Genomic DNA, 26363 nt, shown 5'->3' on the forward strand with positions numbered 1-26363 from the left:
TCCACCAGTCTTTCACACTGCTTTTGGGTGACCTTATGCCACTCCTGGCGCAAACATTTAAGCAGTTCTTCTTTGATGGCTTGTGACTATCCATCATCCTCTTGATTACATTCTAGAGGTTTTCAATGGGGTTCAGGTCTGGAGATTGGGCTGGCCATGACAGGGATTTGATGTGATGGTCCTTCATCCACACATTGATTGACCTAGCTGTGTGGCATGGCGCATTGTCCTGCTGGATAAAAACAGTCCTCAGAGTTGGGGAACATTGCCTGAGCAGAAGGAATCAACTGTTTTTCCAGGATAACCTTGCGGCTTGATTCATCCGTCCTTCTCAAACATTAACCTGCCCAATTCCAGCCTTGCTGAAGCATCCCCAGATCATCACTGATCCTCCACCAAATTTCACAGTGCGTGCAAGACACTGTGGCTTGTACGCCTCTCCAGGTCTCCGTCTAACCATTAGACGACAAGGTGTTAGGCAAAGCTGAAAATTAGACTCATCAGAGAAGATTACAAAACCAAAGGAAAAAACAATGTGTGCATATACCCCAATGAAAATAAATAAGTAAAAAAGCAAGTGCAATAAATAAACATAGGGTACTTAGTAAACACTGTTTTGATCAAAAAAGCAGAAAGCTGTCCCACCACGGCAAGGTGTACCCATTTGGGACAGTAACTATACTCTCTAACGTTAAAACCTACCTACCTGTGAATAGTGGTAGAGTCTCTCCGGGTCCAAAACAGACACCCAGCTTAAGAGGGACTATATATAACCATTAGTTGACCAGGTGTTGGGCAAAGCTGAAAATTAGACTCATCAGAGAAGATTACCTTACTCCAGTCCTCTATGGTCCAATCCTTATGGTCTTTGGCAAACCAGCCTGGCTCTCCTTTGCTTATCATTAATGAAAGGCTTTCTTTTAGCTTTACATGACTTGAGCCCTGCCTCTAGGAACCTGTTACGAACTGTTGTTGCTGTGCACTTCACTCCAGCTGCCATTTGCCATTCCTTTTGTAGGTCACTTGATCTCATCCTGTGGTTGCTGAGTGACATTCGGTCATCCCAGTCAGTGAAGAGTCGTTTTCGCCCCCTGCTGGTCTGTAGCTTTGTTGTGCCCAATGTCTGCTGCTTGACTTTGTTGTAATGGACTGCCATCTTAGAAATTTTGAGGATGGAGGCAACATGACGCTCACTGTATCCCTCTGCTAGTAAAGCCAGAATGGGGCCTTTCTTTTACTCACTCAAGACTTTTCTTTTCAACTCCTTTGGCATGGTTAAAAGTTATTTTTTCATTCCTATTACTATTGGGGTATTACTAGCACTTGTTTTGCCATCCAGCCTGTCCAATTGCAAGAGGATTGTGAACACCACAGCAGGGTTTTTTATACTTTCCTTTGTTAAATAAGATTTGGTTCAGGTGATCACCTAATCAGAAGCACATTAAGTAGAATGAGGTGTACTCTGGTTGGAATTCAACTGACACTGGAATGGAATGGCTGTCAGACATGTGGAGAAGCTGATTTTTATAAAACTGTGCAGTGGTCTCTTAATTTTTACCATAGCTGTTCTAAGGATAGTGGGAATTGTGTGTCTGGTATTGCATCTCTGCTCCATTCATGAAGGCCATTTTCACATCATGTATACTTTTTGTAAATCCACAGGAGAGTGCTATTTAAAGTGGTGGTCTCATCTAGTCTTCTGGAGCACATAGCTCCACTAGTACCGGGCTTCCTGCATGCTAGGCAGTGATGTGCTACTGTATGATTGACAGTTTGAACAAGCGGCATTATCATGCCACAGGCCTGAATTGTTCGCTCAGATGCTGCAAGCAGAGGCAGCTTTGTATCTGCAGCATCAGAGGCTTGCAGTTACATTGAACGCAGCCAGATTGGGAGGTAACAGTGTGTTGCGGCAGTTCCAGAGCGGCGCTTACAAGCTCTATTAATAAGATCCCTGCGTTCTTGAGAAATTTTTAATAATAATATATTTCAGAGTACCTTGTTCTTACAAACCCACTGCAATTTTAAACTTTAAAGAAATGAGAACTATCCTTTAGTATAGGCAGCATTTCCTGCTGACTCCAATAGAGAGGTGGCTGCACATAGTTCTCTCCATTGATATTTATGAAAGTTAAGCAAAGAGATGGAAACAATGCAGTTGTCTTTTTCAATACATCCTCCCTTTCATCTGCAATCTGCACATCACCATTCATTGACATCCAGCTACGACCAAAATGTTTTTTTTTTATTGTTTTGGCCGTTTTATATTTCATTGCAGTAACTATGAAATGATTAAGGAAGATCTGTCAACAGACAGACATTGTTAAAGGGTTCTCCCAGACTGGATGTGGTTGGTTCACTGAAAATCTATGTAAGAATATCTGCATACTCCTTAGAGGAAAAGAGACTTTCACAAATATTAAAATAAGTTACTGATGAGCCTAGCTCTAACTGGATTTTTTGGATTACACAGCCATACTGGCGAAGAATTTTATAAATAAATACACCAGCCACCTTAAGTCTATGGGTATGTTTCCACGTTCAGTATTTGCTGCGGCCAGATGTTACAGCATAGTGGACGGGATTTTATGAAATCCCATCTCCACTATGCGTGCAGGGACCCCTCTGGCATCCCTGCGTATATGCACATGCCATGCGTCTTTATAGACCACAGCATGTCTATTTATCTTGCATAGACACTCAGTCTCCGCAAGATAAATTGCACCGTCCTATGTATAGGATGCGGTGATTCCGCATGTGTTCAATGAGCACATGGGGAATCACCGTGGGTACAAAAGCCGGTAGCACTTTGGATGAAGCGGATATCTGCTGCGTTCAAAGCGCTGCCAATACTTAACGTGGAAACATACCCTAAGGCTGGGTTCACACGTAGCATTTTTTTTGCGTTTTCGCGGTGATTTTAAACTTGCGATTTTGCCGCAAAAACGCAAAAAAACAGCATCCCATGCAATCCTATGGGATTCCGCAATGCTGTGCGAATGCTGTCGATTTTCCCGCAGCGGAATCGCAGCATGCTCATTAATTTTGCGGAATCGCGGCGATTCCACACACATAGGAATGCATTGTTCTGCTTACTTTCCGCATGTGGCTGTGCCCACCATGCGAAAAGTAAGCAGAACATTTGCGGATGGTACCCAGAGGGTGGAGGAGAGGAGACTGTCCTCCGGGCTGTGGGTACCATATCCCTGTAAAAAATAGAATGAAAATAAAAAATATTGTATTATTCTCCCCTTCCGACAGCCGGCGATCTTCTTCCCGCCTCTCTCCACGTTTCCGGCGTCTTCCGGTCCCAGTAATCCTTTGCGAGAATGACCGTGTTGACCTCACGGGAGCGCGATGTCTCGCGGTCATTTGCGCATGGATTACTGGGACCGGAAGATGCCGGGAGCATGGAGAGAGGTGGGAAGGCTGCACGGGACGCCGGAAGGTGAGAATAACAATATTTTTAATTTTTTAATTATTTTTTACATCCTATCTTTTACTACTGATGCTGCATAGGCAGCATCAGTAGTAAAAAGTTGGTCACACTTGTCAAACACTGTTCGACGAGTGTGACCAACCTGTCAATCAGTTCTCCTTGCGATGCTACAGATCGCTTGGAAAACTCTAGCATTCTGCAAGCTAATTACTCTTGCAAATCGCTAGTTTTTCTGTGGGAAAATCGCGGGAATTTAAAATGCGATTTTCCCGCCGAATGGAATTCCGGAATTCTCGTGGTAACTTCCACGGGAATTCCGCTACGTGTGAACTTAGCCTAAGGGTGCAATTGCACAGCCCCATCGTGGCCGTTACATGACCAATGATTGGCTACATGCAAGCTGATCAGCAGTCTTTTAATAGCCTGCTTAGACAGGGTGACTGCACTAAGATGGGCACAGAACAATATTTCAGTGCACATTAAATATCCTTGCTCTTGATAGCACATGTTCTGATTACACAGAGTGTGTTGCTGAATTCGATAATCTTTAAGCAAGATTAAAAATCATTCCACTTAACAAGTTAGCATTTTGCAGGTGATTGGCGGTCTATATAGAGAGGCCGATAATCAAGAACGCTCGTTCCGATTATCGGCCAGAGTAAATGCATCCTAAGAGTTGTTGAATAATGTTTACACTTTGTATTGTGAAATCCAGTGACACGTCCACTGTAAAAGATTTTTTATTAGCATTCTAGAAACGGATACTGTTCATCAGAAACTTAAACTTACTTTAATTTTAGAAGAAATTTACATTTGGGTCAAGACACATTTTTGTTAACCATAATTCAATGAAGGCAAAATCACATCAATTTATTTTTTTCTTTACTGTGCAGGTTACGCATTTATTTGACAACGAGGGCACAGTTTTCTTTGCTATGATAATGGCAGTGTGGGGTAAGAAAATCACTATAAATTGATTGTGTGAAAATTTTGGAAGGTGAACAGATAATGGGGCCAATATTGGTACAGGAGTAAACAGTATCACGCCTTCGAATAAGAAGCAAGTAAAGATAATTAAATGAACAACTCGAGAGCGGATTGACAGTTCAAAATTGGACATGCTGGATCATTAGCTCCTCCGACAATTATCTGTTAGGGTCCCACATACAATATAAGAAGAAATTAGCCAGCTCACCAAATACAGCCACGTGGTGCTCGGAACAGCCGTGAAGACACCGGAAAATCCAAGACAAATGGCAAAAGGTTCCAGCTCCATAAAAATAATTGCTTTATTCAATCTTCATTAAAAATAGATGCATAGTGGCAAATCCTCGTGTACCAAAGAGTCAAGGCATAGCAAGGCAACGCGTTTCGATCAAACGATCTTTGTCAAGCCATCCTTGACAAAGCCGTCCTGGCTTGACAAAGATCGTTTGATCGAAACGCGTTGCCTTGCTATGCCTTGACACTTTGCTAAACGAGGATTTGCCACTATGCATCTATTTTTAATGAAGATTGAATAAAGCAATTTTTATGGAGCTGGAACCTTTTGCTATTTGTCTAGGGCCCCACATACACCTTAGACTGTCAGCAGAACCCGTTCGTATCGGTGGGTTCGGCTAGTGTTAGGCTAATGTGCATAACAGCCCTAGGTTTCAATGGACACTGTAAAATTAGAGCACTTCCTAATGTGTCAATCATTTAGATACAAAGAGAGACAACTCATCATTCAGTAGGTGGCTATCCTTCGTATATACTGTACATACCCTCTCTGCTCAGTCTAGTTTGTTTGTGTTCTCAATGGAAAGAGGAATAAGTCACAGCCAGACAACATATCTTATTTCTTTCATCTCCCACCATGGTAGATTTGGAACACCCTTCTACACAATAAATGATTGCCTGGGCTGGCTTGCCAAAATCTGATTGGGTTCAGCCAACATTCATCGGTTGTATATGGACACCTTTATATGTATACATATTTTACAATGTACTTGACGAAAAAAATGCATGTAAAGATTTATTATGATCAATGTGTTTCCCTTCAGCTACTATATTCTTGGAGCTGTGGAAGAGGCAGAGAGCAAGAGATGTCTCATGGTGGAACCTGTATAGCTGGGATGAGGATGAGGTAGTATTATATTTTCTTAGGTAATGCTCTCAGGTGTCATTACAGTAAAGGGGTCACCTAAACAATCTCTTTTCATTTGCCCACTAGGATATATGGGCATTATAGAGGAAGGTCCTACACTTGGGACCCCTCTGTGAACCTGAATAGACCGTCGCTAACTAGCAGTGGCTCTCACACCATTTTGCCAAAGACCACATGGTCAGCCAAAGTTTTGAATGGCCACAATTCTTACTAACAATAACAATAATAATCTTTATTTATATAGTGCCAACATATTCCGCAGCGCTTTACAAGTCAGCAGTTCATATACAAGTCATAGGTAACAACGTTAAAGATAATACAATAATTAAAGCAAAGATAATGACGCCCCTGCTCGTAAGAGCTTGCAATCTACAATGAGGTGGGGGAGACACAAAGTACAGGTGTGTATTTACAAGGATGATCCAGCCATCTTGAGGGAATGGGGGATAGATAAGTAGTCACCAGGCATTATTTGTAGTGATTTTAAGTGCGGTCGGTTTGATGGAGAGTTATGTTTAGAGAAATAGTGAATTGGCTATATATAAAAGGTCTTAGATTAGGCAAAGCAATACGCCGCCCTAAACAGATGTGTTTTGAGGGAGCGCCTAAAACTGTTTAAGTTGTGGTTAGTCCTAATTTTTTTGGGTAGAGCATTCCAGAGGATTGGTGCAACTTGGGAGAAGTCTTGGACCTGGGAGTGGAAGGTACAGATTAGTATGGATGTTAGTCGAAAGTCGCTTGCAGAGCGTAACAAGCAGGTAGGCCGATAAATAGAAATGAGGGAAGTGATGTAGGGGGGTGCAGCCCGCCCATCAGCGCCCGTATCACTTGACCGCAGGTCACCGTTGGGTTGGCATGACAACCAGAGGTCTCAGCAGACATCTATGTTGTCACTGCCAGATTACTATGAGCGCCGCCAGGTGGTCACCACTCATAGCAAGTCGATAATTCTGCTACATACAGGCGATCTGATCATCGCCTGCATGTAGCAGAGGTGATCGGATTTTGGCAGCTTCTAGTCTCCCATGGAGACTATTGAAGCATGCCAAAAGTTAAAAAAAAAATGTTTAAAAATATTAAAAAATAAAAAAATATAAAAGTTCAAATCACCCCCCTTTCACCCCATTCAAAATAAAACCTTAAAAAAAATTAAACATACACATATTTGCTATCGCCACGTTAAGAATCACCCCATCTATCAATATAAAAAAAATTAACCCAAATCACTTAACGGCGTAACGAGAAAAAAAGTAAAAACGACAGAATTACGTGTTTTTTTATTGCAGCAACAATTCATTAACTCCTTCACCACCCAGCCTATTTTGGCCTTACTGACCTGGCCATTTTTTGCAATTCTGACCAGTGTCCCTTTATGAGGTAATAACTCAGGAACGCTTCAACGCATCCTAGCGATTCTGAGATTGTTTTTTTCGTGACATATCGGGCTTCATGTTAGTGGTAAATTTAGGTCGTTAATTTTTTATTTTATTTGTGAAAAAATCAGAAATTTGGCAAAAATTTTGAAAATTTTGCAATTTTCAATTTTTTTTTTATTCTGTTAAACCAGAGAATTATGTGACACAAAATAGTTAGTAAATAACATTTCCCACATGTCTACTTTATATCAGCACAATTTTGTTAAAAAAAAAATTTTTTGTTAGGAAGTTATAAGGGTTCAGTAAGGGTTCAATCACATTTGAAGTCCCTTTGAGGGGCCTACATGACAGAAAACACCCAAAAGTGACACCGTTCCAAAAACTGCACCCCCAAGCTACTCAAAACTACAATCAAGAAGATTATTAACCCTTCAGGTGCTTCAGAGGAACTAAAGCAACATGGAAGGAAAAAATGGACATTTTAATTTTTCCAACGAAAATGTTCTTTTAGCCTCAATTTTTTCATTTTCACATGGACAAGGGATAAAATGGATCCTAAAATTTGTTGGGAAATTTCTCCTGAGTACACTGATACCTCATATGTGGTCATAAACCACTGTTTGGGCACACAGCAGGGCCTGGAAGGGAATGAGCGCCATTTGACTTTTTGAATGCAAAATTAGCTCCAATTGTCAGCAGGCACTATGTCGCGTATGGAGAGCCCCTGTGTGCCTAAACATTGGAGCTCCCCCACAAGTGACCCCATTTTGGAAACTAGACCCTCCAAGGAACTTATCTAGATGGATAGTGAGCACTTTGAACCCCCAGGTGCTTCACAAATTGATCTGTAAAAATGAAAAAGTACTTTTTTTTTCACAAAAATTTTCTTTTAGCCTCAATATTTTCATTTTCACATGGGCAACAGGATAAAATGGATCCTAAAATGTGTTGGGAAATTTCTCCTGAGTACACCGATACCTCATATGTGGTCATAAACCACTGTTTGGGTGCACGGCAGGGCTCGGAAGGGAAGGAGCGCCATTTGACTTTTTGAATGGAAAATTAGCACCAATTGTTAGCGGACACCATGTCGCGTATGGAAAGTATGTAGTGTATGTCAGGTTGGTGTGTGGTGTATTGTAGTGTATGTCAGGTTGGTGTGTATGGTGTAGTATACACCACACACACACACACACACACACCATCCTGACATACACCACACACCATCCTGACATACAGTACGTTAGGTTGGTGTGTGGTGTAGTGTACGTCAGGTTGGTGTGCGGTGTGGTATAGTGTAGTGTATGTCAGGTTGATATGTGTGGTGTAGTATGCACCACACACACAACAACCTGACGTACACTACAACACACAAACCAACCTGACATACACTATACCACACCACACACCAACCTGACGTAGTGTATGTCAGGTTGGTGTGGTGTAGTGTACATCAGGTTGGTGTGTGTGGTTTAGTGTACATCAGGTTGGGGTGTGTGTGTGGTGTTGTGTATGTCAGGCTGGTGTGGGTGAGTTCTGTAGGGGAATGTCAGGATGTGTTTAGTCCACGGACGTGTGATGAATTCTGAAACATTCATTGAACACAGTCCAGGTTTGTCAGGACACGTTTCACATTGGAAACGAGTCTCCTTTCTTATCCCCCTTTTATAGCACACCCAGCACCTTTTTTTTTGCTCTCCTCTCACCAGGAAAATGTTGCCCTGGTACCATACGGGAAGCTTGAGTTCCAGGGGTGCTGGGGCCCGCTCCTTCCTCTTCTTCAAACATCAGGGCCTTTATCAATACCTCCTGGAACTGAAGGAAGTTGTTGTTGGTCTGGCCTGCACATCGTGATAGCACGTATCTGTTATACAGAGCCATTTGTATGATGTGCACAGACAGTTTTTTTACAACACCTTAGCCTTCCACATGGCACTATAGGGCTAGAGGACTTAATCAGAAAGATCAACTTCCCCCATGTGTTTGTTGTACCCCAGGGCACAGTCCAGTTTGTGGACCTGTGCTGGGGTACCTCTAATGGTAGTGGCCGTGGTGCCAGTACCTTGGATTGTTGTCAAGAAAAAGACGTCCCTTCTGTCTTTGAACTTGACCACAACCATGTTGCCGCTACATTGGGCTCGGCTCTCACCCTTTGGGAAAGGCTGCTCTATTAGCAACAAAGGGAGACCCCTCTGGTTTCTGCACACAGTACTGCAAGCTGCGGTAGCTCTAGCAGAGAGGGACTGAAAGAGTGGGATGCTTGTATAAGTTATCAACGTACAGATGATAACCTTTATCAAGCAGTGGGTGGACCAAATCACACACTATTTTCCCGCTCACCCTCAGAGCAGGTGGGCATTTTGGGGGCTGGATCCTGCTATCCTTCCCCTGGTATGCTCTAAAGCTGTGAGTGTACCCTGAGGTACTCTCACACAGCTTAGGCTAGTTTCACACTAGCGCTTTTGAGCGCAGCGACGGCCTGCGCACGGCCGCCGCTAAGCCCCGCCCCCTGTCGCGCCTCCGCCGGTAGCTCCGCCTACCGGCGCATGACGCTGCATGCGTCCTGCGTCCCCTATCTTTCTCACTGGGGGCGCAGGCCGTGCGCAGTATGCGTTTGGCGGCGCATGCGTCCTTTTGACGGTGCGCCGACCTTTGCCAAACGCAACCTGCTGCAGTTTGGTTGCGCTCGGCACACCGTCAAAAAGGCGCATGCGCCGCCAAACACATACTGCGCACAGCCTGCGCCCCCAGTGACAAAGATAGGGGACGCAGGGCGCATGCAGCGTCATGTAATTAAGCGGTACTTTCCCGCACGCAACCTCCGATCCTCACAAGATCTCCTTCTCCACTCCCCTCTTATCTCCTCTTCCCACAATCGCATACAAGATTTCTCTCGTGCATCACCCCTACTCTGGAACTCTCTACCACAACATGTCAGACTCTCACCTACCATTGAAACCTTCAAAAAGAGCCTGAAGACCCACCTCTTCCGACAAGCCTACAACCTGCAGTAACCACCGATCGACCAAACCGCTGCACGACCAGCTCTACCCTCGCCTACTGTATTCTCACCCATCCCTTGTAGATTGTAAGCCTTAGCGGGCAGGGTCCTCTCTCCTCCTGTACCAGTTATGACTTGTATTGTTTAAGATTATTGTACTTGCTTTTATGTATACCCCTCCTTACATGTAAAGCGCCATGGAATAAATGGCGCTATAACAATAAATAATAATAATAATAATAATAATAATAATAATCTCGACTTTCAACCATCAGTGGGATAATATAAGACGTGTCCTTACTAAACATTGGCCTGTTCTGGGTACTGAGCCCTCCCTGAGATCGTGTTTGGGTAAGCATCCCCTGATGACTTCAAGGAGGTCAAAAAATCTTAATGACCTTCTTAATAGCCACTACATACCTGTTCTGGCTAATCCATTTGGCACTAGGGGCCCTGTCACCGGTTCCATACCCTGCGGTCACTGTCTGGCATGCACAAATGTCCTGCGCTGCTCTACTTTTACCTCTTCTGATGGAGAAACAATATGATATCCGTTATCGGATATCATGTAGTAGTACAAACGTCATATATTATGCCACATGTGGCTGTTCTAAGATATATATATTAGCCTAACGTCTAGGGAATTAAGAACACGGGTACATGAGTATGTGCGGGACATTTGTGCGTCGAAGACAGTGACTGATCTATCACTTCTTAAAACATTACCTCGCCACTTCCGACAATACCATAATAGTGAGTCTTCTTCGCTTAAAATCAGAGGTATTGATAAGGTCCATCTTGGTGTAAGAGGCGGAAATTATAAACGCAGATTGGCTCAAGGTGAGGCCAAATGGATCGTAACGTTGGACACTTTGGCCCCGAGGGGCCTTAATGAATCCCTGTCCTTTTCCTCTTTTTTGTAGGATTTTTGTAGGACTCAATACCTAGTTGTTAGATGCTATTGTCATCTTATTATAATATCCCCCCCTTTTTTCCATTTTCCCTCTCATTTTTCCTTGGCTTCCCTTCCTCTCAGGATGTGGGGTTTCTCGTGTTTTTATTATGTGTTTTTAATTTACCCTCTTTTAATTCAATTTTTCTTAGTTTGTCGTGGGACCTTCTAATCCATCTGAACGTGAAAATATATCTTCATCACCTCTGGTCATCTCCTGTATTATCAAGTTCCTCCATTTTATGTCTATATGACTATATGTATTGTGCTTGTATACATGTCTGAAATCGTACTCTTGATATGGGATAGTTTACACATTTGTGTATACTGTTGCTTATTTGCGATTTTAGAGATGTATAATTTTGTTACATTATGAATCTATATTCCATTATTCTGACGTTGAGGTTTCTTCTTTTCTACTTTGACACTATATCTCGGTGGTGATCTAGTGGTTGTGCGCTTGCGCCCTGCTCTCCTTGGTGTTGGCGATCGGGGGGCGGTGTCTTTGCGCCTTCCCCCGGGTTCCGGGAGGATCACTTCCTCCCTGTGCGCCCGGGGTAATTTGTGACGCCTTCCCCTGTATCAGCTGACACCTCTGGTCTCCAGCGCGCACGCGCCGATTAAAACCACGCTGATTGGCTCACTGATTCCCATGTGACCGCGACACAGCCCAGAGCCTACAGTACATGTGCAGCAGAGGCCGACACTGCCCAGAGTCTACAGTACATGTGCAGCAGAGGCCGACACTGCCCAGAGTCTACAGTACATGTGCAGCAGAGGCCGACACATCCCAGAGTCTACAGTACATGTGCAGCAGAGGCCGACACATCCCAGAGTCTACAGTACATGTGCAGCAGAGGCCGACACTGCCCAGAGTCTACAGTACATGTGCAGCAGAGGCCGAGACTGCCCAGAGTCTACAGTACATGTGCAGCAGAGGACGACACTGCCCCGAGTCTACAGTACATGTACAGCAGAGACCGACACAGCGCAGAGCCTACAGCACGTGTTTAGCAGAGCCCAATGCTGCACATAAATCACGTACAGCGGGCCCTGCATCAAGTTCCATCTGGACCTGCATGATGTCACCATACAAGACTCACCCAGCCGCCACCACCGCCTCCTCAGTTCTTCTATTTTGGAGTCTCCATCTCTCCAGTGAACTGCAGGATGTTCTCGATCCTTTCCACATATTGTGCCCTTTGCTCCAAGAGTTTCTTTTGCTCCTCAATCTCTGAAACGTTTCTCTTCCTGAAAGTTTATTAAAAAAATAAGCTATGGATCAGGGAACGGGCGGTAACTTACCAACACTAAAAGCCCATCATTCAGCATCACCTGCATCCCTCTGCTTCCCCAGCTCCCCTCTTAGTTTTTATCCTATGTGAGGCCAAGGACACCCACCTGTTCCTTTAGCAGCTTCTGCCACAGAACCTCCTTCTCCTGCTCTTGCTTGGCTCGCAGCTCCTTCTCCTCCTCATCCTGCTTGCGAGCTCGAGCCACGTGATACTGAGCCTGACTCAGATCAGAGCATTGCCTACAATGTGGACAACGTGTTATAGTGAGGCAACGGTCCACATCCATGAGATGTGTTCTCCATCCCTGTAGCACATACCTGGCCTCAGTTGCTGCCAGCGCCAAATCAAACCTCATCTTGTCACCAACTTGAAATATCTGCAGAAGAAACATCAGGTCAGATTTCACAGACGCTACCTGGCCAATATGGACGTGGCCCTCAGATGCAGATCCCATGCTCCTCTCACCGGTAGGCGAGTTCCAGCTCTTTCACAGCATTCAGTACTTCCTTCAGGTTGCTTTTCTCATCTTTCAGCATGGATGTTGCCAACCCTTGCAGCACCAGAGCCACATTAAACACGAGGACGGTGTCATTAGGGGCCACGTGACGAGCCTGCAGGGTCAGAGAAGGGGAAAAAGTCAGGAATCAAGACAAATACTGTAGCTTTTTTTTTTCCACAGATTTTGTGACGCAACAGTGACCTTGCCTGCGATCTCACTACATGTGACACATAGCAGCGACCGCCCCCCCCGCGCTGGTTATCACTGATCGTGCTCGAATGTCCTGGGTCATTTTTTGATCGCTGGTGTCCTGCTGGCCAGCATGCATCACTGTGTTTGACGCCTACGAGCGACCTCGTTGGAGACGCAGAACTCGGGGACGCAGGCGGGAATCGTCAGAATCGCTGCTGTATGACAAGGTCCCAACGACCGCCGAGGTCGTTATACGGATCGCTGGATCGTTGCTGCATCGCTGAAGAGATCTGCCTGTTTGACAGCTTACTAGCAACCATGTAGCGATGCACCAGCGATCCTTACCAGATCGTATCGTTGTCGGGATCGCTGGAGCGTCCCTAAGTGAAACGGGACCCTAAGATCCTTTCATTTTGCCAACCTAAGAGGACACTTAAGGTTTTTACTCCTCACTTAAAAGGAAATATTTTTTTTTTGCTATGTTATGTAAGGAGTTTCACACTAGCGTTTGTAGGCGCAGCGGACGCTCGCTGTGAAGCTCCGCCCCCTGCTGCGCCTCCTCTAGTCAGCTCCGCCTATCGGCACATGCCGCTGCATGCAACCTGCGTACCCTATCTTTAGCATTGGGTACGCAGGCCGTGTGCAGGTATGCTTTTGCAGCCGCATGCGTCCTTTGGACGGTGCGGCGAGCGCACCAAAATGCAACACGTTGCGTTTGGTGCAGGTCGCCGCACGGTCAAAAGGACGCATGCGGCGGCAAAAGCATACCTGCGCACGGCCTGCGTACCCAATGCTAAAGATAGGGTACGCAGGCCGCAAGCAGCGGCATGCGCCCATAGGCGGAGCAGACCGGAGGAGGTACGGCAGGGGGCGGAGCTTCACGGCGGGGTAGTGTGAAACTAGCCTAAGAGAAATATGATGTAGGGGCAGAGAATGCTGATTCCATCACGACTACTTATACCCAATAAACTAAGTGACACATCGCTGGAATGAGTATTCTGTGCTGCGGAGCTCGGAATGCTGAGTTCTGTATAACTCCGCCCACACCACTAATTGGCAGCTTTCTGCCTATGCACACTGTACACAGGAAGCTGCCAATCCATGTTGGGGGTGCGACTTGACCAGAAGACATGAGACGCCTAGTCCATTAGTGATGATCTGCTCCTAATAAAACTCGGCCTAGTAAGTGACACATCGCTGGAGTCATGGTTTCTCTATCTCTTCATTGGTGGACACAGGAAACCTTGAGTGTATACTGCTGCCAATAGGAGGTTGACACTATGCAAAGTTGGAATCAGGATTTTTGCCCCTACATCATGCTGCTCTGATCACATGGCAAAAATTTGACCGATTTCCCTTTTAAGAGTTAAAATGTCATTTCAAGAGTGGAAACGCCCAGATGCAAAAGTTCTCTTGGACCTCATGAACCCCTTTCAGATGAGGTTACTAGTCCGATTGCCATGCCCATGTTGATCCACCATCTTTTTTTGCCATCCAAAGGAATCTATGATCTTTTAATACTTTGCATTTCGTTATTTTATGGATGATTGTTTTCTCATTTCAGGAAGCATTTGTGACGGAGTACTTGAACAATGGGAATGCTGCCGATGCCATAAACAGTGTGAAAGAAATGAGAGCTCCCAAACACTTCATCCCAGAAATGATAAGTAGGATCATCCTTCAATCACTAGACCGGTCCGATGAAGACAAGGCGCGCGCCAGCTCTCTGATCGGGGTCCTGTGGCAAGAAGGTGTGGCCACCAGTGACAACTTCATGCAGGTAAAGCGGGGTGTCCTGTTCAGGTCTGCCGAGACTTTTTTTGCTCCTGTCACTGACCACATCGTCTTGTACAGGCTTTTCTAAATGTGCTGGACCAGTGCCCAAAACTGGAGGTGGACATTCCCCTGGTGAAATCTCACCTGGCACAACTTGCAGCTCGTGCCATAATTGCTGACCTGGTGAGCATTTCTGAACTGGCTCAGCCCTTGGAGAATGGCACCCATTTTCCTTTGTTCCTACTCTGCCTTCAACTGGCCAAGCTCAAAGATCGGGAATGGCTGATGGAGCTGTTCCAGCAGAGCAAAGTGAATATGCAGAAGATGTTACCAGGTGAGTGTATTGTGGCCGTGAAATTGAGGTACGGACCTACCACGGTTCCTTTATGATTGCAAAATCTGCACGTGGCATGCCCTGAAAACTGCACGGTCTAAACAGAACCTTACCGGATATGCAATCACTGTCTAAAACATGGGGGTCCTTCACTGATCTTGAGAATGAAGGGGCTGCAACTTTTAGCTTACGTTCACTTTCCTCTCTACACTGCCTGGGTCACCTGGCTGTGCCAGGAGCTGCATCGCACGACTGAGCCTTGTTCCTCCTTACTCCTAGAAATCGACCAGAACAAGGACCGCATGCTGGAGATCCTTGAAGGAAAGGGCTTGAGCTTCCTATTTCCTTTGATGAAACTGGAGAAAGAGTTGTTGAAACAAATCAAGATGGATCCATCTCCACAAACCATTGACAAGTGGATTAAGGATAACATTTCTCCTAAACTTCATGTAGATAAAGGATTTGTTAATATTTTGATGACCAGGTGAGTCTCCTGAAGACGCGTGTTCACACTTGGCGGTGGCCGTACATGCGCTGATGTAAGATGATCACTTTTGACTTATTTTCCCACTTTCCTCCCCTTCAGCTTTTTACAGTATATTTCTAATGATGTTTGCCAAATGGATGACGATGATCAGACGGCAGCGCCATCAAAGGAGCTGCTGGAGCAGGAGAAGCAGCTGCTGCTGTCATTTAAGCCAGTGATGCAGAAGTTCCTCCATGTCCACGTGGAATTGCAAGTCAGTGCCCTCTACGCCCTTCAGGTGCACTGCTGCGGTAAAAACTTCCCCAAAGGTACGGTCACCACTCGCCTCGTCATACCTGCATGGTGGCTACTGTCGTGCATCTCCTGCCTCCTTAACAAGTATTGTCTTGTGTTTTCAGGCATGTTACTGTGCTTCTTTGTCCATTTCTATATGGAGATTCTAGAAGAGGAAGCCTTTTTGGCATGGAAGGAAGACATCACACAGGAATTTCCTGGGAAAGGAAAAGCTTTATTCCAGGTAAGAAGGTAGCAAAAGTTTTTTGGCCACTAAAAAGGTCTAAGTTTGGACAAACACTATACTTTCAAATCAATCACATGTGCATGTCGTGAAGGTCTCCTCACACGTATCTGCATAGACAACTGGTGCTTGCACACTAGCTTGTTTTTTCACTTGGACTTGCACATGGGTGAACAATAATCCATGTAAGGTCCATTGCGCACATGGATTGAAAATACACTCATGAGTCCTTAGTCTAAGGACTCTGGTCGTATGTAGAGACCTATTAGTGATGGTCCATGTGGGGGATGTGTAAATTAGCCCTCCTCTGTAATTATGGAGGAGAACCTTGGAGTATGTACTTGTTCAGTGTTTGCAGTAGAATAATCTGTAAATTGATGTTTTGGCAGGAAAAATGCCGTATAAAATTTTTGATGCTTTTCCCCATTCATTAGCATGGGTGACGTCTGTGTCCAAAAAAACGCAGAACAAAGTGACATGCAAGGAAAAAATAAGAAATGTGCATGAGAGGTCAAGAATCTCATTTACTTTGCTGGTACTAAGACTCTTCATGGTTTTTTGACCTCAGAAGAAAAAATTCAATAAAACCACAATGTGTGCTCAGACCCTTACTGATATTAACATTAAAGACAAGGCTCTTAATTTTACTCCCCAGGCTGCCATGGCAGTCTACAGGCACTCTGCATCTTTTGTGAGGCATGAAAGGATAAACTGTTAAATCCAGCTGTGTAAGGCTACTGTCACACTAGCATTTCCTGGAGCTGCGGAGGGATACGCACGGCCGCCGTGAAGCTCAGCCCACGGCCGCACCTCCTCCGGTCAGCTTCGCCTATGGGCGCATGACGCTGCATGCGATCTGCGCACCCTAGCTTTAGCATTGGGTATGCAGGCCGTGCTCAGGTATCCGTTTGCCGGCGCATGCGTCCTTTTGATGGTGCGCCAAGTGCACCAAAATGCAACATGGTGCGTTTGGCGCAGGTCGGCGCACCGTCAAAAGGACGCATGCGCCGGCAAACGCATACCTGCGCATGGCCTGTATACCCAATGCTAAAGATAGGGTACGCAGGTCACATGCAGCGTCATGCGCCCATAGGCTGAGCTGACCGGAGGAGGTGCGGCCGTGGGCGGAGCTTCATGGCGGCCGTGCGCATCCCTCCGCAACTCCAGGAAACGTTAGTGTGACAGTAGCCTTACACAGCTGGGATTGTTGAGTATTTCCTCTGTAACTGGGGTAAATGTCATTGTTACAGGGGAAATCCTCAACAATCAGACTTGCAACTAAATCTATACAACTGATTTTAAATCTACTAAGACCTATCAGCTACATGGTGTGAAAATGATCATGGGGGGCTGCAACATTAATTAGGTTGGCGCCTCCTAGTGTGTATATACCATGATTGTTCACTTGCAGCTGCAAGTTCATCTAGTAACTTCTGCAAAATTGCATGCAGCTGGATATTACAATTTTTTTTCTACATAGTTTTTATAGATCTATCTGCTTACAACTTTTTCCAGTAGTCGTCGACTGTAACAAATAGTGCGATGGCTTTCCCCATAGCTAGCTGGGATCTGGAATGGCAATTTTGTGAAAATGTATGATTTTCTTTTTTTTTTTTTTGGGGTGGACCCTGTTTATTATGTACATACAGATTTATTAAGTGAGTAATCTTGCAAAAAGGTCGAGGAACGCAAGAGATCAACTGTGAAACCTATCTCCAACATGGTTCAAGGGCAAAGGTAAATCTGTGAGCAAAACCAAAATAAGTAGGGGCTGATATTTTGGCAAATATTTAAAATCAATAGCACCTTGAAGCTTCTGGCATCTCATCAAACATCAGCCGTAAATTGCATTCCCTAAGGAGTGTTACTTCATCACGCTATATATACAGACGCTGAATGCGGAGTAAAAAATAGGATGTCATGTGTCAGCAGAAATATCCAGGGAATACCACTGTTACAAGGCAGTGACTGGCACCTTGTAATATACGTAAACGTCCAGCAGATGGCAGGAGATCTCAATATGCTCCTGTATAAAATAGTTCTAGGTTTGTTCAACAGTCAAACAGGACTGGGATCATAATCATTAAAAGAATTTCACACCCTTGCTGTCCTTTAGTGTTATGATCTCCGCTTTGTGTTCCAGCTGTAGGGCTTCCAATGATCTGAGGAGCATGGCTTCATCCAACCTGTGGAAATCTTCTTCTGTTTCATCTCCACTAATTAACTCATAAAGTGTGAACACAGAATTGGTCATTCCGTTCTTCAAAACCCATTGGTAGATTACTTTTCCCCATTCATCTGATCTGGTTTTGCTTCTATCCAACCATTCTAAGTTACCTTTTTCCTGAGTTCCCCTAAAGGTGCTGTCACACTTAGCGATGTACCAGCGATCCCGACCAGCAATATGATGCGGTCAGGATCGCTGGTACATCGCTAAGTGGTCGCTAGTGAGCTGCCACACAGGCAGATCTCACCAGCGACATCGCTGGGGACGGGGGTCGCTACTTACCTGTCAGACGCGGCGATCCTGCGTCCTCCCGCCCGGCTCCACGCTCGTCTCTCCACAGGAAGCCCAGCCGGAAGCTGACGGCGAGAAACAGTCCTGGACGTTCTCGCGCGATCAGCGATAACCAGCGGGGGGAGCGGTCGGAGGTAAGTATCACACAGCGATATCGCTATAACGTCACCAGTTATAGCGATATTGCTAGCGATATCGCTTAGTGTGACAGTACCTTAAGATAACCTGCACTGACTCCAAGCACAGCTTTCTTTGTGTTTTCTTGTTGTTGAACAAGGGGCTCTCCTGTATTTCCATTACATTCACAGTGTATAACTTATGTCGGCAGTAAGACAAAACTAGTGAACTCCAAGCCGACAGCTGCTACTGCAACGTGTAGAACGGAGGAAAGTTGTACTGCCAGGGCCACTCGAAATCCATTTCTGCAGCGCCACGAAAAGCTCTTCCGGGCCTTATGATTTTCTTTTACCTCTTGGCCACATGTGAGGCTCAAGTCCTACTTGATTGATATATATTTTTGTTTATTTTTTTTTGCAGGTGAACCAGTGGCTGATATGGCTGGAGACGGCGGAAGAAGAAGAATCGGAGGAAGAGGCCGACTAAAGAACCAGCCAAAACTTTAAAAGTTGTGCAGACATCATAGAATCGTAGAGTTGGAAGGGACCTCCTGGGCCATCTGGTCCAACCCCCTGCTCAAAGCAGGAGTCGCTAAATCATCCCAGACAGATGTCTGTCCAGCCTCTGTTGGAAGACTTCAATTGAAGGAGAACTCACCACATTCTGTTGCTACGATGTAAACTGCATTTTTTTTTACCTTACCACTGCGAAAGCACCATTCCGCTGTAACGCTTTATTTATTTTTTTTTAGTTGCAATATCTGATGGAGGAGAGGCATGCCGACTAAGGATCCTTCTGCCTACAAAAAAAACAGGTTTTTAAAGTGTAACGTCTTAATCAGTCAGCCATGCAATATTCTTAGAGTATGGCCGGGGTCACACTGGCGAGGAATATGGCTGAGTGAGAGGCGCTAAAAGCACGCATTAGACACGGACCAATGATTCTCTATGGGGCCCCTCGCACCAGCCGTATATTTCTCATCTGTATTCTAGGCTCCGTGCCAATCGCAGCATGCTGCGATTGTCAGCGTACTACGGCCGTAGTACGCCAATGAAAGTCTATGGGTGCGCAAAAAATATGGATTACACACGGAACACACGTGTGACCTGCGAGAAATACGCACCCGGTGTCTTTTAGCAAAGCCGGCAATTCAGTGCGCTATACAGTAAACTCACACTGACAGTTTTAATAAAGAAACGAATGAATAGATATAGACACATAGAATACATATATATATATATATATACATTCTATGTGTCGTATTACGCATGTAAAATACTGACCGTATTTTGCGTCGGTTAGTGTGACCCCGGCCTATCTGTAATGCTTAGATCCGTGTATAATAAGCAGCATGCAATAATTACCCCCCAAGTTCTCAACAGACGCTGGTCAGTGGCAAGGACGCTGCTGCCAAAATTGAGAGAGAAGGGAAAAAAAAAAACCAACAAAACCTGATTAATTAGCAACACTGAATACTGAAGATGCACTGTGCTCAGTGATACTTGACTCGTTGCAATATTTGGCTGTTACAGTAAATCTATAATTGTAAGTCGATGGTTGTTGCCGTATAGTATATATTGCCTGTATTTCTACCTCTAGTAAATGGGCTTTTTTCTTTTCCTTTGTGCTATATTTTAATATCTTCGAGCCTGGGCAAGTGCACAAATCTTTAAAAATTAAAAAAAAAAATAATAAAAAAAGAAAAAAATCTAAAAAAAAAGAAAAATATATATACACCTGGTTTACTTGCACAAAGTCTGCTCCATTTTGAAAGATCGATCTCTGCCCTGGAAAGTGACGCTTACAATGCTGAGGGGAGGGGAAAAAAAAAAAAAAAAAAAAGAATTGGTCCTCGAAGTATTGAAATTGAGTAAGATATCAAAACCTGTTCAATTTGCTAACAAAAATGACTGAACTGAATATCACATCTAGCTGTGACATTGTGAATGCAGCTCTGGAGGAGACATGAGCTAAGGCTACTTTGTACACTGCAGTTTTTCTCAGCTGAGCGGATAGTCGCTGAATATATTGCATTTTACAGAGTCTACATTGCATTTTTTGTGTTCTTTAGCTCCTATTCCTAGCCGCATCGGGCAGATCAGCGTGGATCGAGGACCCAGCCTTTCCTGCTAGCAAGAGATCTTGAGCCGACACCCTCCAATGAGGGTCCTTCAGCCTACCTCAATGAAGCGCTGCTCCTGAGTTGCAAGCTGCTTCCCCCTGCTTGGGTGTCTGCCTCCTGCGGGTGCGCTTCCGGGGACGTCATCTTTGCAGGTCGGGCATTTACGTGTCGCTGCCGGCATGCAGTCCACAGGGAAATGCAGGAAGAGGATCCGGCAAGGACTTCAGACGCATCGGTATCGTATAAATAGGGTCCTCGTGTATGTTGGCTACCCTACTGTAAGATGGGACTTCATACCAGAAAATCCTCCATGGAGGATTCTGCTAAAGCAGACATTGGCTTGGAACAAAGCCAGGGGCATGAGAGTAAGCTTGCAAAGCAATACCCACTTTAGGCCTTACCCTACACTTAGAAACACATGGCATATACTCTGTGCATTCTGGGGGGGCAGGGGGGAACACCTGTCTCAGCAACTCCAAAGAAGGATAACAGGAATTCAGGGAGACTTAAAAGATGTGCTATCTGTAGAGTTGAGCGAAACGGGTCGAAAAAATTCAAAAGTCGCCGACTTTTGGCAAAGTCGGGTTTCATGAAACGAAACCCGACCCTAGGATGAGGTCGGCCACGAGGTCAGCGACTTACGCGCCAAAGTCGCGTTTCAAAAGTTTGTTTTGCGCTCTTTTTCAGCCAATCAGGATCCACGGACACTGTGGGCAACGTGATGACATAGGCACGGGTCACCACCATCTTTCAGAAGGGCATGCAAGTGATTGGCTTGCTTTGGTGGGCGTCACAGGGGGTATAAAAGGGCGTGCACGCCGACCGCCATCTTACTTCTGCCGATCTTAGTATAGGGAGAGGTTGCTGCTGATTCTGTAGGGAGAGCGTTAGGCAGGGAAGAAGACAAAAAAACTGCTTCTGCTGCTAGCGATTTGGCCTGCACAACACACAAATCACTGTGTGTGCAGTGCAAGGGGAGGCTATATTGTGGTGTATCAGTGGTGTTGGTTGTTGGGCTGCCTTCTAAGGCTTCCTGACACGCTGGCATTGCTGTTTACCCACTGCTCCGCAAACTGCTTTTTTAAAAGCAATCCAATCTCCCTTATCCTCTCGTCACTTTGGTCACAGGCAGCTGTGCCATCGAGCGTGTCACATAGCGCTCAGATATCAGTGGGCCGCACACAATCCACAAGTGTCCACTGTCCAAAAGTGTACGCAGAGATTCAAAATCTCCATTATCCTCTCGTCACTTTGGTCACAGGCAGCTGTGCCATCGAGCGTGTCACATAGCGCTCAGATATCAGTGGGCCGCACACAATCCACAAGTGTCCACTGTCCACAAGTGTACGCAGAGATTCAAAATCTCCATTATCCTCTCGTCACTTTGGTCACAGGCAGCTGTGCCATCGAGCGTGTCACATAGCGCTCAGATATCAGTGGGCCGCACACAATCCACAAGTGTCCAGTGTCCAAAAGTGTACGCAGAGATTCAAAATCTCCATTATCCTCTCGTCACTTTGGTCACAGGCAGCTGTGCCATCGAGCGTGTCACATAGCGCTCAGATATCAGTGGGCCGCACACAATCCACAAGTGTCCACTGTCCACAAGTGTACGCAGAGATTCAAAATCTCCATTATCCTCTCGTCACTTTGGTCACAGGCAGCTGTGCCATCGAGCGTGTCACATAGCGCTCAGTTATCAGTGGGCCGCACACAATCCACAAGTGTCCACTGTCCACAAGTGTACGCAGAGATTCAAAATCTCCATTATCCTCTCGTCACTTTGGTCACAGGCAGCTGTGCCATCGAGCGTGTCACATAGCGCTCAGATATCAGTGGGCCGCACACAATCCACAAGTGTCCAGTGTCCAAAAGTGTACGCAGAGATTCAAAATCTCCATTATCCTCTCGTCACTTTGGTCACAGGCAGCTGTGCCATCGAGCGTGTCACATAGCGCTCAGATATCAGTGGGCCGCACACAATCCACAAGTGTCCAGTGTCCAAAAGTGTACGCAGAGATTCAAAATCTCCATTATCCTCTCGTCACTTTGGTCACAGGCAGCTTTGCCATCGAGCGTGTCACATAGCGCTCAGATATCAGTGGGCCGCACACAATCCACAAGTGTCCACTGTCCACAAGTGTACGCAGAGATTCAAAATCTCCATTATCCTCTCGTCACTTTGGTCAAAGGCAGCTGTGCCATCGAGCGTGTCACATAGCGCTCAGATATCAGTGGGCCGCACACAATCCACAAGTGTCCACTGTCCACAAGTGTACGCAGAGATTCAAAATCTCCATTATCCTCTCGTCACTTTGGTCACAGGCAGCTGTGCCATCGAGCGTGTCACATAGCGCTCAGATATCAGTGGGCTGCACACAATCCACAAGTGTCCACTGTCCACAAGTGTACGCAGAGATTAAAAATCTCCATTATCCTCTCGTCACTTTGGTCACAGGCAGCTGTGCCATCGAGCGTGTCACATAGCGCTCAGATATCAGTGGGCCGCACACAATCCACAAGTGTGCACTGTCCACAAGTGTACGCAGAGATTCAAAATCTCCATTATCCTCTCGTCACTTTGGTCACAGGCAGCTGTGCCATCGAGCGTGTCACATAGCGCTCAGATATCAGTGGGCCGCACACAATCCACAAGTGTCCACTGTCCACAAGTGTACCCAGAGATTCAAAATCTCCATTATCCTCTCGTCACTTTGGTCACAGGCAGCTGTGCCATCGAGCGTGTCACATAGCGCTCAGATATCAGTGGGCCGCACACAATCCACAAGTGTCCAGTGTCCAAAAGTGTACGCAGAGATTCAAAATCTCCATTATCCTCTCGTCACTTTGGTCACAGGCAGCTGTGCCATCGAGCGTGTCACATAGCGCTCAGATATCAGTGGGCCGCACACAATCCACAAGTGTCCACTGTCCACAAGTGTACGCAGAGATTCAAAATCTCCATTATCCTCTCGTCACTTTGGTCACAGGCAGCTGTGCCATCGAGCGTGTCACACAGCGCTCAGATATCAGTGGGCCGCACACAATCCACAAGTGTCCACTGTCCACAAGTGTACGCAGAGATTCAAAATCTCCATTATCCTCTCGTCACTTTGGTCACAGGCAGCTGTGCCATCGAGCGTGTCACATAGCGCTCAGATATCAGTGGGCTGCACACAATCCACAAGTGTCCACTGTCCACAAGTGTACGCAGAGATTCAAAATCTCCATTATCCTCTCGTCACTTTGGTCACAGGCAGCTGTGCCATCGAGCGTGTCACATAGCGCTCAGATATCAGTGGGCCGCACACAATCCACAAGTGTCCACTGTCCACAAGTGTGTGCAGAAATTCTAAAACTCCCCTGTCCTATAGACACCTTGTACCTTGTTTTACATTACTATATAGTTTGTTGGATTTTGTCTACATTTCTACCAAAAATGAGGAAGGCTGGTGGAAGAGGCCGTGGAATTGGGCGGGGGTTGGCAGCTGGTAATGATGGTGTTGGTGGTGGATCTGATGGTAGTGGCAAGAGCAAAATAGGACCAAATGCAGGAGGTGCTGACCCTGCGTCATCGTCTGTCTACATAAGGCCTCGAACGCTTAGTTTTCTAGGAGTTGGCAAACCGCTTTTAAAGGCAGAGCATCAGGAAAAAGTTTTGTCTTACATTGCTGACTCAGCCTCCAGCTCTATCGCCTCCTCTTCTTCAGTTGTAAAAAGAAAAAGCACTGAGTCGTCATTGGAGGCTCATGTTCATGAACCACTCCTTTCCTTGTGTCCTTCACCCCAACCAAGATTGAAGGATGACGCAGGCCATACTACTGATTACTCCATGGAGCTGTTTTCACATACCATGCCTGGATTATCAAGTCAAATGGTGAATTACCCAGGCCAAGATGAATCTGACATGGAGTGCACTGATGCACAGCCGCTGATGGATGATTCTGCTGGTACATTCACTCAGAGCACTACATTGTCCTCGCAGTGTACAGAGCCAGATTTTGACCCTGATGAGACTCAGGTGCCCCTTCCCGCACACTATACCACCATACACGGTGACACAGAGAAAGGTGCACATGACATAGAAGAGGAGGTGATGGATGACCCAGTTGTTGACCCAGATTGGCATCCATTGGGGGAAGAGGGTGCTGATTCCAATAGCTCAGATGAGGAGCATCCACAGCAGACATCGACATCGCAACAGCTGTTATCTGGCAGGCCCGGAGCACTCCAAAGACAGGTTCCAAACATCAAAAGAGTTGCTGGACAGCTTGTCCAGAGGGTCAAAAGATCACAGCGTGCTAGGCCGCAAAATGTCTGCCAAAGTAGGAAGAGTGCAGTGTGGCAGTTTTTTGAACAAAATCCTCATGATCAGGCCAAGGTTATCTGTAAGAAGTGCGCAAAGACCTTTAGCCGAGGGAAAAATCTGAAAAATTTGAATACCAGTTGCATGCTTAGACATTTAACCAGCATGCACTTGCAAGCGTGGACACAACACCAAACCTCAAGTGCCACATGTGCAACTGATCACAACGAAGGTAGTCAGCAACGCTACATTGTTTCCCCCACTGTAAGCACACCGGTTAGCACAGCAGCAAATGTTGAGGTGTCGTTGCAAGGCCACAGCAGTCAGGGAATCCCACTGTTATATCAACGAAAGACTGATTCTAGGCCATCAGAAAGAACACCAACTCCATCACCATCATCAACCCTCTCTCAGTCCGCCCTGTCCACTGCTACTTCCACCATATGCAGCTCTCAAGTCCAGCTCACCCTCCCAGACACTATGAGTAGGTCAAGAAAGTACTCAGTCTCTCATCCGCGTACACTGGGTTTGAACGCCCACATTGCCAAACTAATCTCGTTTGAGATGATGCCCTTTCGGTTGGTGGAAAGCACAGCTTTCCGCGAACTCATGGCCTATGCAGTACCACGCTATGACCTACCCAGTCGCCACTTCTTCTCTCGCAAAGCCATCCCAGCCCTCCACCATCATGTGAAAGACCGCATTGTCCATGCACTCAAGCAGTCAGTGAGCGGAAAGGTGCACCTCACAACTGATGCATGGTCCAGTCGGCATGGCCAGGGCCGTTACGTGTCCATCACTGCGCACTGGGTTAATGTGGTGGATGCAGGGTCCACAGGGGACAGCGGTGGTGGGACAGTGCTGCCTAGCCCACGGTCTAGGAAACAGTTGGCTGTAGGCATTCGACCCTCCTCCTCCTCCTCCTCCTCCAGAAGCGACAGCTCGTCCACAGAGCGCAGTCGTACGAGCACTCCATCTGCAGCTGCCACTGTTGCACACGATGTGTCCCCCTATCGAGCAGCTAGTGGAAAGCGTCAGCAGGCTGTGTTGCAGATGATGTGTTTGGGCGACAGACACACCGCCGAGGTGCTGGCCGAGTACTTGAAGCGACAAACTGAGTCATGGCTGGGCAGTGTACATCTTGAGGCAGGCAAGGTAGTTAGTGATAACGGCCGTAATTTTGTGGCAGCCATAGCCCTTTCAAAACTCAGCCACATACCTTGCTTGGCTCACACCTTGAACCTGGTGGTGCAGTGCTTCCTCAAAAATTATCCGGAGTTAAC

At 46.1% G+C, this 26363-nt stretch overlaps 2 protein-coding genes, 1 long non-coding RNA gene and 1 pseudogene across 3 annotated transcripts in view; 2 read left to right on the forward strand and 2 right to left on the reverse strand.

Moving 5' to 3' along the window:
• Window positions 1-5606, forward strand: part of LOC141079538 (anoctamin-9-like) — a 107246-nt gene extending 101640 nt beyond the window's left edge. Inside the window, exons 10-11 of the mRNA XM_073565349.1 lie at window positions 4333-4393; window positions 5485-5606. Of these exons, the coding sequence (XP_073421450.1) occupies window positions 4333-4393; window positions 5485-5591 (168 nt within the window). The 3' untranslated portion in view covers window positions 5592-5606. The remainder of the gene's footprint in view (window positions 1-4332; window positions 4394-5484) is intronic.
• A 4206-nt stretch (window positions 5607-9812) lies between these two features.
• Window positions 9813-13393, reverse strand: LOC141079540 (uncharacterized). The gene is made up of 4 exons (XR_012228469.1): window positions 12678-13393; window positions 12530-12588; window positions 12319-12451; window positions 9813-12168 (listed from the first exon to the last, which is right to left on the reverse strand). It is a non-coding gene; the product is annotated as an uncharacterized lncRNA (long non-coding RNA).
• An 881-nt stretch (window positions 13394-14274) lies between these two features.
• LOC141079541 (eukaryotic translation initiation factor 4 gamma 2-like) lies at window positions 14275-15843 on the forward strand (the record flags this gene model as incomplete). The annotated part of the gene is made up of 5 exons (XM_073565350.1): window positions 14275-14352; window positions 14468-14683; window positions 14758-15013; window positions 15293-15497; window positions 15600-15843. Coding segments are annotated over exons 1-5 (999 nt in total), but the record flags the coding sequence as incomplete, so codon positions are not given.
• Window positions 15844-17179: 1336 nt separating this feature from the next.
• LOC141079539 (vacuolar protein-sorting-associated protein 25-like) lies at window positions 17180-19864 on the reverse strand (annotated as a pseudogene).
• Between the last annotated feature and the right edge of the window lie 6499 nt (window positions 19865-26363).

The sequence above is a fragment of the Dendrobates tinctorius genome, unplaced genomic scaffold, assembly GCF_039654945.1.
Source record: "Dendrobates tinctorius isolate UK_male_01 unplaced genomic scaffold, ASM3965494v1 ptg000677l, whole genome shotgun sequence".
NCBI lineage: Eukaryota > Metazoa > Chordata > Amphibia > Anura > Dendrobatidae > Dendrobates > Dendrobates tinctorius.